At 37.0% G+C, this 14,610-nt stretch overlaps 1 protein-coding gene across 1 annotated transcript; it reads left to right on the top strand.

Moving 5' to 3' along the window:
- The first annotated feature begins 10,002 nt into the window (after positions 1-10,002).
- LOC110751971 (RNA-binding (RRM/RBD/RNP motifs) family protein) lies at positions 10,003-14,215 on the top strand. The gene is made up of 5 exons (XM_021952549.2): positions 10,003-10,460; positions 10,581-10,679; positions 12,414-12,701; positions 12,788-12,985; positions 13,897-14,215. The coding sequence occupies exons 1-4, from the start codon at positions 10,080-10,082 to the stop codon at positions 12,932-12,934; spliced, it is 915 nt and encodes a 304-aa protein (XP_021808241.1). The 5' UTR covers positions 10,003-10,079; the 3' UTR covers positions 12,935-12,985; positions 13,897-14,215.
- Positions 14,216-14,610: the final 395 nt, after the last annotated feature.

Below are 14,610 nucleotides of genomic sequence, written 5' to 3'. Positions count from 1 at the left end.
ACCTCTACCTCATGGGACTTCGCAAGTAGGCGATGACCCAAACTTGCGACTGTTGCTGTACTCTGCACGCTCAGTGCCAGGGCATCGCTCACGACCCGGTTGTCATCCCTTGTCCCCAGAACACGTATATCTTTAGGAGTCACTAAATTTCTAGCCACTCCAATGGCAACATCGTTGTCCAGGAGTATTGAGTCAGTTACTGTCACAGGCCCCCGTGCGGAAGCAAAGTAGGGCATCCATACTGGTGCCGCTGCTTGGCCTCGTGTCTGAGTCGGTGGAGCTAGGTTGAGATCCAACGAAAATGGGTAGTTAGAGGCCATTTGATTTCTCACTCTCTTTTCTTCTTTCTTTCTTTTCTCTTTTGTGTGTTTCTGAGTTTTCGTTTTTTTTTCACCCTTTCTTATAGACTTAGTCTTTGACAAACCCTAGCCATTACAGCATCTGAGCATTTTCTGAATCTCCAGCATTCCTTGAGTCCCACAACCTTCTCGCCTTCCAACCATACCCAACTCATTTATCACGACGTGTCTTTTCTGAACGAACGCGTTCAGTAAAGTCTTCGCGCCTTTCCATGAGCCCGTAATTTTTGCTTGTGGAGTCTGCGGCGCCTCTACGCGTCAACACGTGTCTCGCCCTGTCAGTTGGTCCCTTACACTAAACCGAGACATCATGACCCATGTTCTCTTAAAAATAAAAAATAATAATAAAAAAACGTGTGGGCTTCGGATTTCATTGTGGGTCGGGTTTTCACCGTTGTTTAGGTTTCAAGGTGGGTTAACTTTCTTTTGGGTTGGGCTTTCAATTGTTTGGGTTTTGGTTTGCGTAAGACTGTCTGTTTAGGGCTTACTGTTTTGTCTGTTTAGGGCTTTCTGTTTCGAGTGTTTTACTGTTTCATTTTTTTTCTTTTTTATTTATTTGTTTGTTTGTTTTGTAATTTTTATTTTTGTAATTATTTTATTTGTGTTTTTTTTTTTTTTTTGTGTGGTTTATATTTACTTTAGTACATTTCATTTCTTATTATGACATTGCTTGTTCCTAATTTTTAAACATTGAGGACAATGTTCATTTCTAGGTTTGGGGGTATTGGAGTTTAGCATGTAAAATTGGTTTTTCCTTAATTTTATTTAATTTTTTTTTATTTGCTTGTTTTTATTTTTATTTTATTTTGTTAAGTCTTGCTTTTATTTTGATTTTGATTTTATTCACTTTCCGAACACATTTGATGAGATTGTGATAAATGTTTGCATGACTTAAATGAAAATTGAATTTTATTTATTATTTATTTTTTTTCCTTGTAAATTTTTATTGTAAAAAAAAAAAATTTAATTAATTGATTAATTTGGCATCGTTCTAGCATGATATGTTCGAAACCTTCTTTGCACTTGCCATTTGTTTCATAATTCTCCAATTAAAGGATTTGCATGACCCAAAGAATTGTATCAAGCATAAATTAGACTTATATAACCATAAATGTGAGCTTTTGAGCCTTGTGCTTCATTTCATGAGTGTTATACACATACTCTTATTTTCTTGTCATCAAAGTTGTTGTTTGATCTCATTATTCATTGATTTGGTTGAATACTTAAAAGTCATTCATTCTTTTGCAATTCGATTTCATGACATTTAAGAAATGATATTAGGCCCTCTTTGGATCGTTTGTACCTTTCAAGCTAACCTTATGCATGCTTAAGCATGATTTTCCATTGTTAACCATTTTGAGCCTACATGTAAACCTTTTCTTTCATTTACCAATTATATTTCCTCGCCTTAGCCTGAAAAACAAATATTTACCTTTCTAAGGAACTCATGAGCTTTAATTGGGATGTGTTTTTCATACTAAGTTTCGGAATTGGTGTTACATTTTGAAGGAAAAAAAAAAATCACACAATTGGTGAAAGAAAAGAGAAAAGTTGTGATTAAGTGGTGGTTGAATGAAATTTCATTTTTGGGTTTCATTTTTGGGCCTTCAAAATAAATTGGTGTTTAAGGAAAGGAGTGAATCAATGTAAATGAAGGTATAAGGAGTTTTGATCATGTAAAAGAAAAATAAATTCTCATTGTGATGATTCGAAGTCTTGTAAACAATTGTTTTATGCTCTTATATTTTGAGTTCCTTGGACTTTGTTTTATCCATACCTTTCATTTCTTACTCACCTTACACCCTTGGCCCCATTACAACCTATGTTAAAGACCTAAATTGATCTTAAATGTCATGTGGTTGAATTGCATTCATTTTTCTACTTTTAAGTGTTTGGCATCCTTCTTGAGATCATATTAATGCAAGTTCTTCATCTTTCTATTTCGAGTTAAGTCTTTATGGTTTAACTCTAATCTCATGTTTATAACTGAGTGTTGCATTATAGCCCTCTTCCGAGTGATTCCTTTGTGAGAGGACAACTTTGGTGAGATTTGAAGTTGAACTTGTGCTTTGTATGATTTTTGAAATTGTGTGAAAACTAAGATTGGGGAATTTGTTGCATTTGGCTATCACACTACCACACTTTGAGCATATTATGTTTTGAACTTTGCCGCTTTGTGAATAATGTTTAAAATTGAGCTTTTATTGTTAAAACTTTTGAGTCATGTGCATGAGTCATTTCTCTTCAGAAAATGTTCGGAAAGATTGTTTTGAGTTCTTTTTATTTTTGTAATTTTTTTTGTTTTGTTTTGTTTTTTTTTGTTTTTTTTGTTTTGTTTTTGTTAATGTAATTATTTTTTTTTGTTTTTGTTTTTTATTTTGCTTAAGGACTAACAATCTTTTAAGTTTTCTAATTACCTTGTTTTACAGAGTCAGTAAAACGTTTGTGGGTATCGTATCTGTTAAACCCTCAGGAGACACAACTCCTCCTACTAGGGATGCCTAGAGGTTTAAAGGCTTGTTGCATATGCTCAATGCAATCGAGTTACCTACGAAAGTGGTCTAGTTAACTTCTTGTTTGTTTTTATCTCTGTTTTCCTTTTGTTTTGCTCGAGGACTAGCAAAATCTAGGTTTGGGGGTATTTGATCGGTGCATATTTACATATCATTTTGTACCCTTCTAGCTTATGATTTGGTTATGTTTTTGAGTTAAACTTGTGCTTTTAATCCTTTTTGTGTTTATCTTTCAGTTCATTGAGCTTTAGGTAATAATGAGGGCTTTGGATAGTAAATGATGCAATCCATGCATGTTAGGGCCTAATTTGGATGAATGGATGAAGAGCTTAAAGACAAACTCAATTTTGGCTACAGTCCCCTGCCAGCCCAGTTTCGTAGGTCATATTGCAAGCTTTGTTTCAGCAACCTACATAGCTCGGATGAGGCCACATTCTTCATGAAAGTTGTTCCAATGGGTGTGTAATATAACATATCCAAAATTCAGCCCCATTGGATAAATATGGAGTCTGTTACCTAGCAAACACAGAGCCATGCTCAGGATGGATTTTATCAGCGCGCAAAATGAGTTAGCAATTTGTTTTGGCCTTAACTTCCTCCTCCGACCTTGGATTGGCCCAAATGATATATGGCTGGAAAGAAGACATTCTGAACTTCAAGTTTGAGTGCTTAAAGTCTTAATTTGCTTAAGGGAAGCCCAATTCGTAAGCCCTTGAAGTTGTTGGTCATGCTGACCTCAGGATGAGCTATTATTTCTGGTTGGAAGCTTGGTCATGGTGACATGAAGATGAGCTAGGGCTGCTGGTGGGATTTATTAGTGAAGTGCATCAACCATTTCAGATTTTATAATGGAAGTGTTGTATGCATTAGTGAAGTGCATCAACCATTTCAGATTTTATAAAACAAGTGTTGTATGCATTAGCCATACTTAATTCAGATTTTCAGCTTCCTTAGGCCTATATATAGTGAGGTTTCCCAAGCTTGTAAACACACCCCAAGGGGGGGAGCTCTCAAACACTTCTCTAGAGCTCCCTTCCCTTCTCTCCCTCAAATTCTCTTAGTTTCTCTTTCTAGTTTTCAATTGTTGTAATGAAATCTTTTGTGTTGAAATTTTCCTTAAGTTTTTCTTAGTTCCACTTTACTTTTCATTATGTAAATTCTTTTCTTTAGTCTCAAGTTTGATTAGTTTCCAAGTTTCAATTATGGTTCATGTTCTTATTCATTATGCTTATAAGTTAATATGCTAGTTTGAATGATTGATCACCATTAAGGCTTGCATGTTAGCTATCTTGGTTTGAATTAAGAGTATACACCATGCTTTAATTCGAATTGAACTATGAATAGGAAGAGTATGTATGGACATTCGACAACAGGGATTAGATACATGCTTGGTTGTTTAAATTGTTCTTCTATGCTTAATGGGTTCCTAATGCTTAATTTTAGGTTAGACAACAAATGATCAAATTAGGGAATTAGGAACACAAGGTTATGACCACACACCATGGCTTAATCATACATTAGCTAGAATCAATCCGTTAATCTAATTGAACTTGGAAACTTATCTGCTTGAGTTAGTTATTTTCTTTCTTCCTTGTTTTATTTATTTCCCTTCTTTTTCATTTCTGTTTTGTGTAGGGAAAATGAATTGAATCATTCAATCACCAATCCTCGTGGGATCGACCTCGCACTTACATACGCTATACTACCGAACGGCTCGTGCACTTGCGAGTATCACAAGTTGAGGATGCAGCTGAATCCATTTTGGTGCAGCTGTATCTACGCAACAAAGACATCATATTTCCATTGATGATTGGAAGGGAAGGAAGATGTACAGGAAGCTCTGAGACACTTCGGGGTGTCATGACCTCTAAAACTCAAAAAGACATCATATTTCCATTGAGTTGAAGGGGGGAAAGATGTATGGGAAAAATATATTAAAAAATTTAAATCTATAAAGTATATATATCGAAGCTAGCAAATTAATATCTATGAAGTATAAACTAATGCAAATAGAAAGGTGTTTTTTTAATAAATGGTATAGCCACACGGCTATACTACGGTTTTTTATTATAAAAAACTAGTACAGCCGGGCGGCTATACCCTTCTGATTGGGCGCAAGGCATTCCTTTTTTCCTTGGGGCTCTTGGGATGTGGAGAAATTTAGTTAAGACGCCCAAACGATAATAAGTACTTTACTGGGATCCTTTTTTTCTTTTGAATATTTTTCCCCAATTTTCATTTATCGATAAGAGTAGTTTAGACATCCAGAGTAATTATCCATACAAAGAATTTAGCACTTTTACGTTTAATAGTGTGCATGTACGTACGCATTTTTATATGGAATACACGTATTTTTAACAAAAGTTTCAATAAGACACAAAATTAACGTATTATACAAATAATAAATATTAAAATATTATATAGTGATCTAACTTTTTTTTGAGAGAATATAGTGATCTAACTTTTAAGTTGTAAAGAGGGCCTCTTTTTGTGGCTATAGACAGTTTTTTCTTATTTATTTATGACAGGACCCGCCCCGAATTCCTCGGAACCCGAGACGAGTCCTGTGGAAATTCCGACATCATACTGATTCCGGACCCACTTACTAAGAACCGAGACTTTCTGCCAAAAATTTGGCAGAGTCTCCCCTGTAAATTTGACTTTTCCCAAATTTTTAACCTAAAAAAGAATCACAGTTTATATCCCAACAGGCAGCACACACAAAGTAATGCACACAGTTACGGAATAGGCATCCAACCTCCAAATAAAATCAAGGCAAAACCACTAGCAGTTATACAAAATACCCGAACCTAAAAATCAAATCGTTTACTTCGAAAAGGTCCTTAGACCTGTCAGAACCATGTACACTGTTTAATAGAATTCATTCAAGTGATAAATGAGGAATAAACAAGCATTTGATCTCACTCAAGCTTAAATCAAGCTTCAGGCATACCAACATTTTCAAAACCGAACCCAACAATAATAATTAGGACTCACATCCAATAACCACCTCAAAATCAATACTCAAACTCAGAATTGATCAAACTTTGTAAACATAGTATATTTCGTAGCTGCACCTAGGTGAGACCCCAGGCTACCTACGTACCCTAGGACAAGGGATCAAGCCACACGTAGTTCTTATCTCAACAGTCACAACCCCGATAATATACAAATTATTTAAAATACAACCAACGATACATTTCAGATCTATCACAATTCCAATTCGACAAAACACAATGAACACATTCTCAATCTCTTCCTTTATATCAGTTCAATCCCGCAACCATACCATATCCAAGGCGTATGTGCATTGAACACATTATCAATTTCTTCCCTTTATAACCGTTCAATCTCGCAACCATACCCTATCCAAGGCGTATGTTGCTGTAACACTTTCCAATCCACGACTTAAACGTTCATACAAGTACAGGGTACTCACAAAGTACAATCTCACGAATCTCAATCCAGAATCAAAACCACCTACACATATACGAAATATGTATGCCTATAAATGAATATATATACAGTCCTGATCTCTTGGACTACAGGGGTCCAAGAGATTTGTGGTCACTCACCGTTGGATATAAATTCAACGGTTCACTCACTCTTGCACTCCTTTTAAGAAACTTTTTTAAACCATTGGATTAATATCCAACGGTGGATGACCACAATCTCTTGGACTCCTGTGGTCCAAGAGATCGGGACTGTATATATATCATCATGTACCATGGGACAACAATCCAACAGGGGATTGTTGACTAACCACATGTAAACCGCCCTCAAAGACCATGTGGCTAGGGATGAGCCGTCCAACTGGGGGACTGACACTCTAACCCAGCACATACGAACGAAGAATCAAGACCCGTACGCTTGGAACAGCCCTACGCGCGCAGACTACCCAATTAAGGGTCTACAGCGACACCCCGTTAAGGTATGCCCCAGGTTCCGTCATATCCACTTATCCATATCCACTGTGTCCATGTATCAGTATCCAAGGGGAGATACATATGATGATGCACATCATGTACTAGGGAAAACAATCCAACTGGGGATTGTTACAAAAAAAATTTAAACAGTATAACCACACGACAATATTCGGTTTTTTCTGATTTTTTAGGTAAAAATAGTATAGCCGGTCGGCTGTACTCGGTTTTCTCTCGCCCAGGCCCTTTTCTAAACCCTAAACATAACCTCCCTTCTTCTTCAATCTTCGTTTCTCTCTCTCTCTCGCCTCATAGCACCATCGTCATCTCAGACCTCGGCGTTCCAAAATGACCTTTTTTTCTTCTAGGCGCCAGCACCGCCTAGACCGCCTAGCCCATTTATTCAACTCCATTCAATGCTTTTTATGAAATAGCCTACCTTAATTGCTCAAGGGGATGTTCCTCTGTCTATTGTAATGACAGTATGCACAACTTTTGTTCCTCTGTCTATTGTAATGAAGGGGGGAAAGATGTATGGGAAGCTGTGAAATGCTTTCTGGTATGATCACCTTGAAAACTTGGGAAGACAACATATTTCCATTGAGGAGTTGAAGTGGGGAAAGATGTACAGGTTCTTCCCATGCTCATTGCCACAGTACTCTGGAAAGCTTCCATCATCGTTTTAAGACTTGCCGCTTGGATATAAAGTAGACAAGACAAGTTTCCTTTTTCTTTTTCTTTTTTGTGTTGTTTTTCTACTGCATAGAAAACAGAAATAGGAATGGTTTCCTTTTGTGAAGTGATTGTGGAAAGAGATTTATAACTATACTATGAAGTGGCAAATATCAGTTGTTTTCTAACTTGTTATATGGTTGTTTGTGTCTTGGCTTCATCTTGTTCTGGAATCCAATATAGTTACCCACATACACACATATATTTTACCATTTTGGTTATTGGCATCCTTCTACACTAGCAAGAGAGAATACACACAGACACAAGCATGTATACAGGGTAGCTTTTTGGTTATTGCCAAATTCTAAACTAGAAAGAATATATGCTTTAAGAGCATGACGGGTATATTGACGACAGTAAAACATCTATGACTGGCGTTTTGTTAGGCATTAGAGCATCTCCACCCACAAGGGCTAAGTCTAAGGCAATGGCAAGCAAGGGCTGCCACTATTCACGTGAATAGTGTCAGCCTTTGCATTTGTGGTTCCACCCACAAGGGCTAAGTCTAGGGCAAGTCTAAGGCAAGAAAGGAAAAAAATATTATGCAACAAAATATAAACAATTTAGAAAGTAAATAAAATTGTTATGTATTTATAGGGAAAGCATCTATAATTTTTTGGTATTTTTAAAAAAAAATTTGAAAATTTTTTGGATATTTTTTGAATTTTTTTAAATATTTTTTTGGTCGCTGACGTCAGCGTGACGTCAGCATGACGTCACAAAACTCGGTTTGAAGCCCAGGCAAAACCTGCCCTTGGGCTTGCCCGGGCTGGTGGGACCCACGCCAAACCAGGCTGCAGGCTGCAGCGCTGGAGCTGCTTGGGCTTGCAAGGGGGGCCTTTTGCCCGGTTCTTCTCCTGCGCTGGAGATGCTCTTAGTGCCTCTTTAACATGTACATCATCAACAATAAAATAAAATAAATTAGAAACGAACAAGCAAAATAGCAAAACATGTATGAAGGAATGTAAGAAGGAAAAACAAAAAAAATATCTAGGATTTGGAAAAGTAACAAAGACGACAATGGAGGTGTGAGTGTGAAAGGTTTTGAGAGGTTAATTGGAGTGGTTGATGAGGAACAACCAGTGAACTAGTTGTGTTGTTGCTCAAAAGAAATGGGTATAACAGTTGGATTCTTTGGGACTTGATGAGAGACTGAAAGAGACGTAAAGACAGAGGATCCACAAAGATCCAAGGAACTCATAATCATGCAACTATTGACAAACTGAAGTTGTTTTCAACTTCAGTTTGGTCTCCTAGCTTGAAAATGGCGACGGAGGTTGCTTTGGACGTATTTCCATTCTGTTTGAAGCGCTTGAAAGTTGGTTGGTTTTTTTTATGTGTCGGATCAATCTCCAAGTGGGAATTGTTTGAATTGTGGAGAAGATTCAACAAAGAAGATGGGATTTGACTCAGGAGTCAGGACATTGGTATTCTCGCTTGAAGTAACAGGTTAGGTGTTTTCTACTTTCAAGCGAGATACAAGTGGAGATTAGGCGGCTCTGCAACTTCCAAACGTAGCTCAAAATTGCGAGAACAACGTTAAATCCGGTGACTCGTGTGCGATTGTTTGTTTTCATGTTCTCAATCGCGTTTATATTATATTATTTGCAGTTGTTATAAGATATCAATCGCTCGATTTCCTAACAAATCCAGTCATATTTAAATACTAATTATGCATTAAGTAAATAATAATCAAAACATAACTACTAATTAAAGTAATTAAAAAAGAGAAATTCAGATTATGCTATTCAATGGGTATAGCCGAGCGGCTATACTGTTGCAATATTCTATTTATAGAGTGTAGCCGCGGCTATACTCTTTTCAGCAAAACATGCGCTAGGGGCGAGGCGGGTTTTTTTAAAAATAAATAGTACAGCCGTGCGGCCATTCTTCGGATTTTTTTAAATAAAAACGAGTATAGCCGCACGGCTTTACTGGGGTCTTTTTAATTCTTTTGTAAATAGTATAGCCGTGCGGCTATACTCCGGATTTTTTTATTTAAAAATAGTATAGCCGGGCGGCTTTACTGGGGTCGTTTTTTAATTCTTCTGTTTTAAATAGTATAGTCGCGCGACTATACTCTTTTTATGGATATTGTGATCTTTTTTTTTTATAATTGTTTTTCTTCGATTTTTGTTTATCGATAAGAGTAGTTTAGAGCATTATCCATTACTATTAGGCCACTACCCGGGTCTCTATTGTCCCCTTTTGAGTTTTTACTTTTTCAGAGTTATTATCCGTATAAAGAATTTAGCATAATGTCAATAGGATAATACTTGGGAGATCCTAATCTAAGGACCGCATAATATTGAAATTCAATTTGAAAAATGTCAATAGGGTAATACTTGAGAGATCATTGCTACAGTTTAACCTAAAAAAATAAAAAGAAATAACACATCATATGATACTAAAACGACACCGTTCTCACCCACCCTGCCAGATTTTTTCCTCACTTGACAATCCAAAGACTGCGCTTATCCAAAACCCCACTCACACGCACACTCCCCCCCTACTTCAAAGTTCGGGCTCAACAGTCACAAAGCTCAACAGCAATGGCTTTGCTTCGTTATCCTTGTTTCCTCACAGAACAAGTCCATCTAACGCCTCTACTTTCTCTGCAAAACCCACAACATCTCTCCAAGCACACACCAACCACTCTCTCTCTTTCTGGGTCTCTTTCCTCACTCTCTCTTTCTCTCCCGCACAACCACACTCGCTCATCTTCCATAACTCGGACCAAAAGGCTGGGCAACTTCGTTTTACAATTCTCCTCTACTGCTCAAGAACAAGCTCTTGATGAAAGCCCAGTGCTGGAGGCAGAGCCCGAAGAGTTCTCTGATACAAGATTGCTTGCCCAAAATGTGCCTTGGACTTGTACTCCAGAAGACATTCGTACTCTGTTCGAGAAGTACGGCACCGTCGTTGACGTTGAGGTTTTCATTTTCCATTGTTCTTTACTTTGAAGCCTCTGTTTGTTATTGAGTATTAATAATTTGTGATTTTATTTGATGGGTTTTGATTATTTTTGTTTGTTCTTTGCTGTGGTGGATAAGCTTGCCATGTATAACAAGACCAGAAACAGGGGTTTGGCATTTGTAACAATGGGTTCACCGGAGGAGGCTCTTGCGGCTCTCAACAATCTCGAATCTTCTGTGAGTATATTGGGTTCTGTTATCTTCTGTGAATGTTTGTATTGTTGTAAGTTGAGTTTTATGCTTGGTTTCGTCCATGAGAAAGACTACTAATTGGTAAAGCAGTTCAAATTTGTGAATTTTATAAATTTATCACTATATAAGACCTGAGTAAATTAAGTACTTCTTCTGAAGTGAGACCTAGTATTCTACTTATCTACATGACTGTTTTGTGTTGCTTTGTTGGTGTTGAAAGTTTATTGCTTTCTAAAACTATAAAGAGAACAATTTTGTTCTTTGTTTTGTGTATGTTTATTGCATTTCCCGTGTGTATGAGCTTTGGAGCTGAATTTATTGGAGAAACTCACTAGTATCCTGAGTGCATGACTTTAAACTGTCATCTTATGGGAGTAGAACATGACTACTTATTTAAGGGCATAATTGTTATCCTATTCCTTGAGATTGTGATCTGTTGTTTCTTATCTCCCTTTGTAAAGGATAAAAGTCATTCAATCAGTCACCAAGAGAACATAAATGGCAATGCCTTAGAGGCTTCTAGTGCATCTGGAAACACCCATTTAACTCCATTATCATCATCATGCCAAAACATCTATGTGCCATCATTCTTTCTCATGGCAGCATGCTTTAGCACCATAGCCTCTCATTCACTCACTTTCTTATTTTCCTTCTTCCACCTCTGCCATTGGTTTGTGATCTTCATACTTTTGTTGGACATTCCTTAAATTTTGTTTGACAAGCAGAGCTACTCTAGCTTAAGGGTTGGAGTTGTGGAGGCCTTGATGGAACAAGGGGTTGAGCTGAAACTATGGTATACTGTACTTCTACCATGCAAATTTTAATTTTGTAGTTGTTCCGGAGGCTGTGAAGGTGCCCTGTCAAATGACAATATGAACTTATTGGGGGGCACTAGCAACTGTTTGGGCTTGGAATTGGAAGAAAATTTATATTTGGTCGGGGAAAATTCGTGTAAAATTTTTGTTTGTTATGAGTAATCACCACATAAGACATGCATATTGCCGAGTGGTAAAAACCAGAAATGGATATGGACTTAACAACCAGAATCTTTATAAAAGAATGTAATGAATAAATACTGAGAAGCTTGTTGGTTGTCAATTGCATCCTTATAAAAAATAGGTACCCATTGGGTTTGTTCTTCTTTTTGTAAAGAGCCTTTAGTGCTAGGAGGAGAGTGATGAAGAGTGGAACATTGTCAAAAGAGGAGAAAGCAAGAGAGGAGCAAAGAAAGGGAAGGGGAGAGATTTGTATGAGGTTTTGGGGAGATGAAAAGAGGTATGTGTTTGAATGGAGCGATAGCAGTGGTGCAGGTGAGAAGAGGTTTAGGGAAAGGGAGAGGGAAGAAGGCAGTGGTGGTAGTGCTGCCACTGTTGGCTCAATCTTAGAGAACAAGATGACCATAATGCCCTTGACCATTATGCTACTGAGTGAGTACTCTCTTCACTACTGTTTAAAAAAAATCAAAATTACAGAAGTTACAATAAGGACCAATCATAGTTTAAGGGGTTAAGTGTCTAGCTTTGAAGTTCAAGAACCAACGTAAAACAAAAGTTAATATGTTGGCCTTTTCAATTTTGGAAATGTGCTAGATAAAGAAAACAAAAGTTAATTTTATATTTTTTCAACTATAATTTGAGCAAGAAAATGTATGATTACTTGTGTTGCTTCCTTTCCATATTGTATTGTAAAGGATCTCCTCATATTTGGAATGCTTCATAGGAAATGGAGGGTCGTATTATAAAGATGGCTTATGCCAAGCCGAAAAAGACAAAGATTCCCCCTCCTTCTTCGCAACCCAAGCCAGTAACTTTCAATTTGTATGTGGAAAATTTGCCATACGAAGCAAGGTCTAAAGATCTGAAGGAGCTTTTTAATTCAGAGGATTGTAGTGTTGTTACCGCGGAAGTTGTATTCCAAGGTAATCCGAGAAGGTCCGCAGGATATGGATTTGTGGGCTTCAAATCCAAGAAAGAGGCTGAGGCAGCCCTTTCTGCTTTCCATGGGAAGGTAATTTTCTCAACTGCATTCTGTACAGATTTACAGTAGGCTATTTTGAAATGAAGATTTCCCTTAGAAATGTTTTTGTCCTGCAGTTGCTTATGGGAAGACGAATTCGTGTGGCACGTGGTAAACAATTTGTTAAAGTACCAAAAGAAGAGAGTTCACAGTTGGGTGATGAATCTACTGAATTGAATTCTACTGTCGAGCAAGTGAACACAGATGTCAATGATACAAAGTGAATGTAGGGCACAGTGAAATTTCTGTGTTTTCTTCACATCATGTTTGTCTAGGTATGTCCTCTCTTAAAGTCATGTTCATGTTTGAAACTAATATAGCTATTTATGTGGTATGTCTGTTTTAATTTTAATTTTGTAACTTTTTAATAAACATTTTGTTAGTCGGACAATTAGGTCTTTGGGTGATCTGGAGCGTTAGTTGTTGGTTCACAAGAATATGCATTGTAATATGTTTCCCAATTTCTGCAGTAACTGCTGCATACTTTAAACTACCACAAATTACACATGTACTGTAAATTGATAGCTCTAACAAACAAATGTTTTCATCCACAAAGTTTAATTGCATAGATTGAAAGTAAAATTGTATACTTGTAAATGACCCAAAGTTGAATGGAGGTCGTCGCATTTAGCCTTTATCAATGCCATTACTTTATTTTCTTGGGCATTTCTCACGTTTTCATAGGTTATCTGAGGACATCTTGACTGGTTTAGTTGTTGATCTTCAGTGCTGCACTGGTCCAAGCCATATATTAGCTAACCTCATCTTACCCTTCCTCTGTGCATCTTAAAGCTTATTAGATCAGAATATCCCTCTGCTTTGGATTTCCAAACTGTTAACCACACCAACAGGAAAGCTGTGACATGTTCTGGACCTCTGGTGAGCAATTCAGGAAAAGTGAAGTTAAGAAATAGGATTTCCTTGATCTTCTAAAAGAATTTGCTTGCTAGATAGTGGTAGACAAACTTATGAAAACAAGGGTGAAGAATGATTTTGTGAACTTCGTAGATTTACCTGGAGAGTGGTGTCGAATTCTTTGGCAGTTAACTTGCAATAATTAGGATCAGTCATGATATATGCTAGTACTTGTTAGCTGCAACATTCATTTTTGTTAAACAGATATCTGTGCTTTGTGATACCATCGTAGTATTTAAATATTCTCTCTCTACCTCCCTCTCATTTGCAGGAACATTTGTGTATGCTCACTTCGACTTTCCTTTCCATGCACACTTGGTGAGATTCTCACCTTCTTTTGAGGGGCTAATATTTAGGGGCATTCCATGACTTTGGTACTTGTACAAGGTTGCTGGGGTTCTAGAGGCTGGTTATGTACGTAGGCTACAAGTTTGGATAAATTGAGCTAAATGTATTACAAATTTATTTCAATGTCTTGACTATGATACAATATGAAAGTGCTTGCATGCAAATGGAAAATTAAAATCACAAAAAAAAAAAAAATTCAGGAATGGAATACGGATCGATGAATTTTTCGTGCGTGGAAGTTATATTAGACGGTTTAGACCTTAGTTTTATTCCTTGTCATTTCATCTTTAATGCCAGTGCAACTTGAGTTAGAGTTAATCTTAATGATTTTGATGTAATTATCATTTGTTTCTTGTCACCGAATGGTTTAAAACTTTAGGTTAAGTGCTAATTTTTGTCCTTTTTGGGATCTTATTTCTTATGTAGTCTTGGTTAGAAAAGAAAATGGCTTTTAGGCAGTAGATTATCCATATACAAAAACTTAGGCGAATGATCACCACACACAAAAAAAAAAAAAAATTCCCTCTTGCCTATAAAAGGAATTGTGTAATTTTTGCAGACATTATTACAGTGTGAGCTATCCAATGGGCCTTGTGGTAAAAATGAAAAGGTTAAAAACCAAATGAAGGGCTGAGTG

The sequence above is a fragment of the Prunus avium genome, chromosome 1 (assembly GCF_965620075.1).
Source record: "Prunus avium chromosome 1, drPruAviu1.hap1.1, whole genome shotgun sequence".
Classification (NCBI taxonomy): domain Eukaryota; kingdom Viridiplantae; phylum Streptophyta; class Magnoliopsida; order Rosales; family Rosaceae; genus Prunus; species Prunus avium.
The sequence above is the reverse complement of the archived record's forward strand: the minus strand, read 5'-3'. Positions and strand labels throughout refer to the sequence as shown.

Coding starts and splice junctions, on each gene's coding strand:
- LOC110751971 (XM_021952549.2), top strand. CDS start 10,080: ATGGCTTTGCTTCGTTATCCTTGTTTCCTCACAGAACAAGTCCATCTA. Junction 10,680..12,413: donor TCAACAATCTCGAATCTTCT/GTGAGTATATTG, acceptor AATGCTTCATAG/GAAATGGAGGGTCGTATTAT. Junction 12,702..12,787: donor TTTCTGCTTTCCATGGGAAG/GTAATTTTCTCA, acceptor TTTGTCCTGCAG/TTGCTTATGGGAAGACGAAT.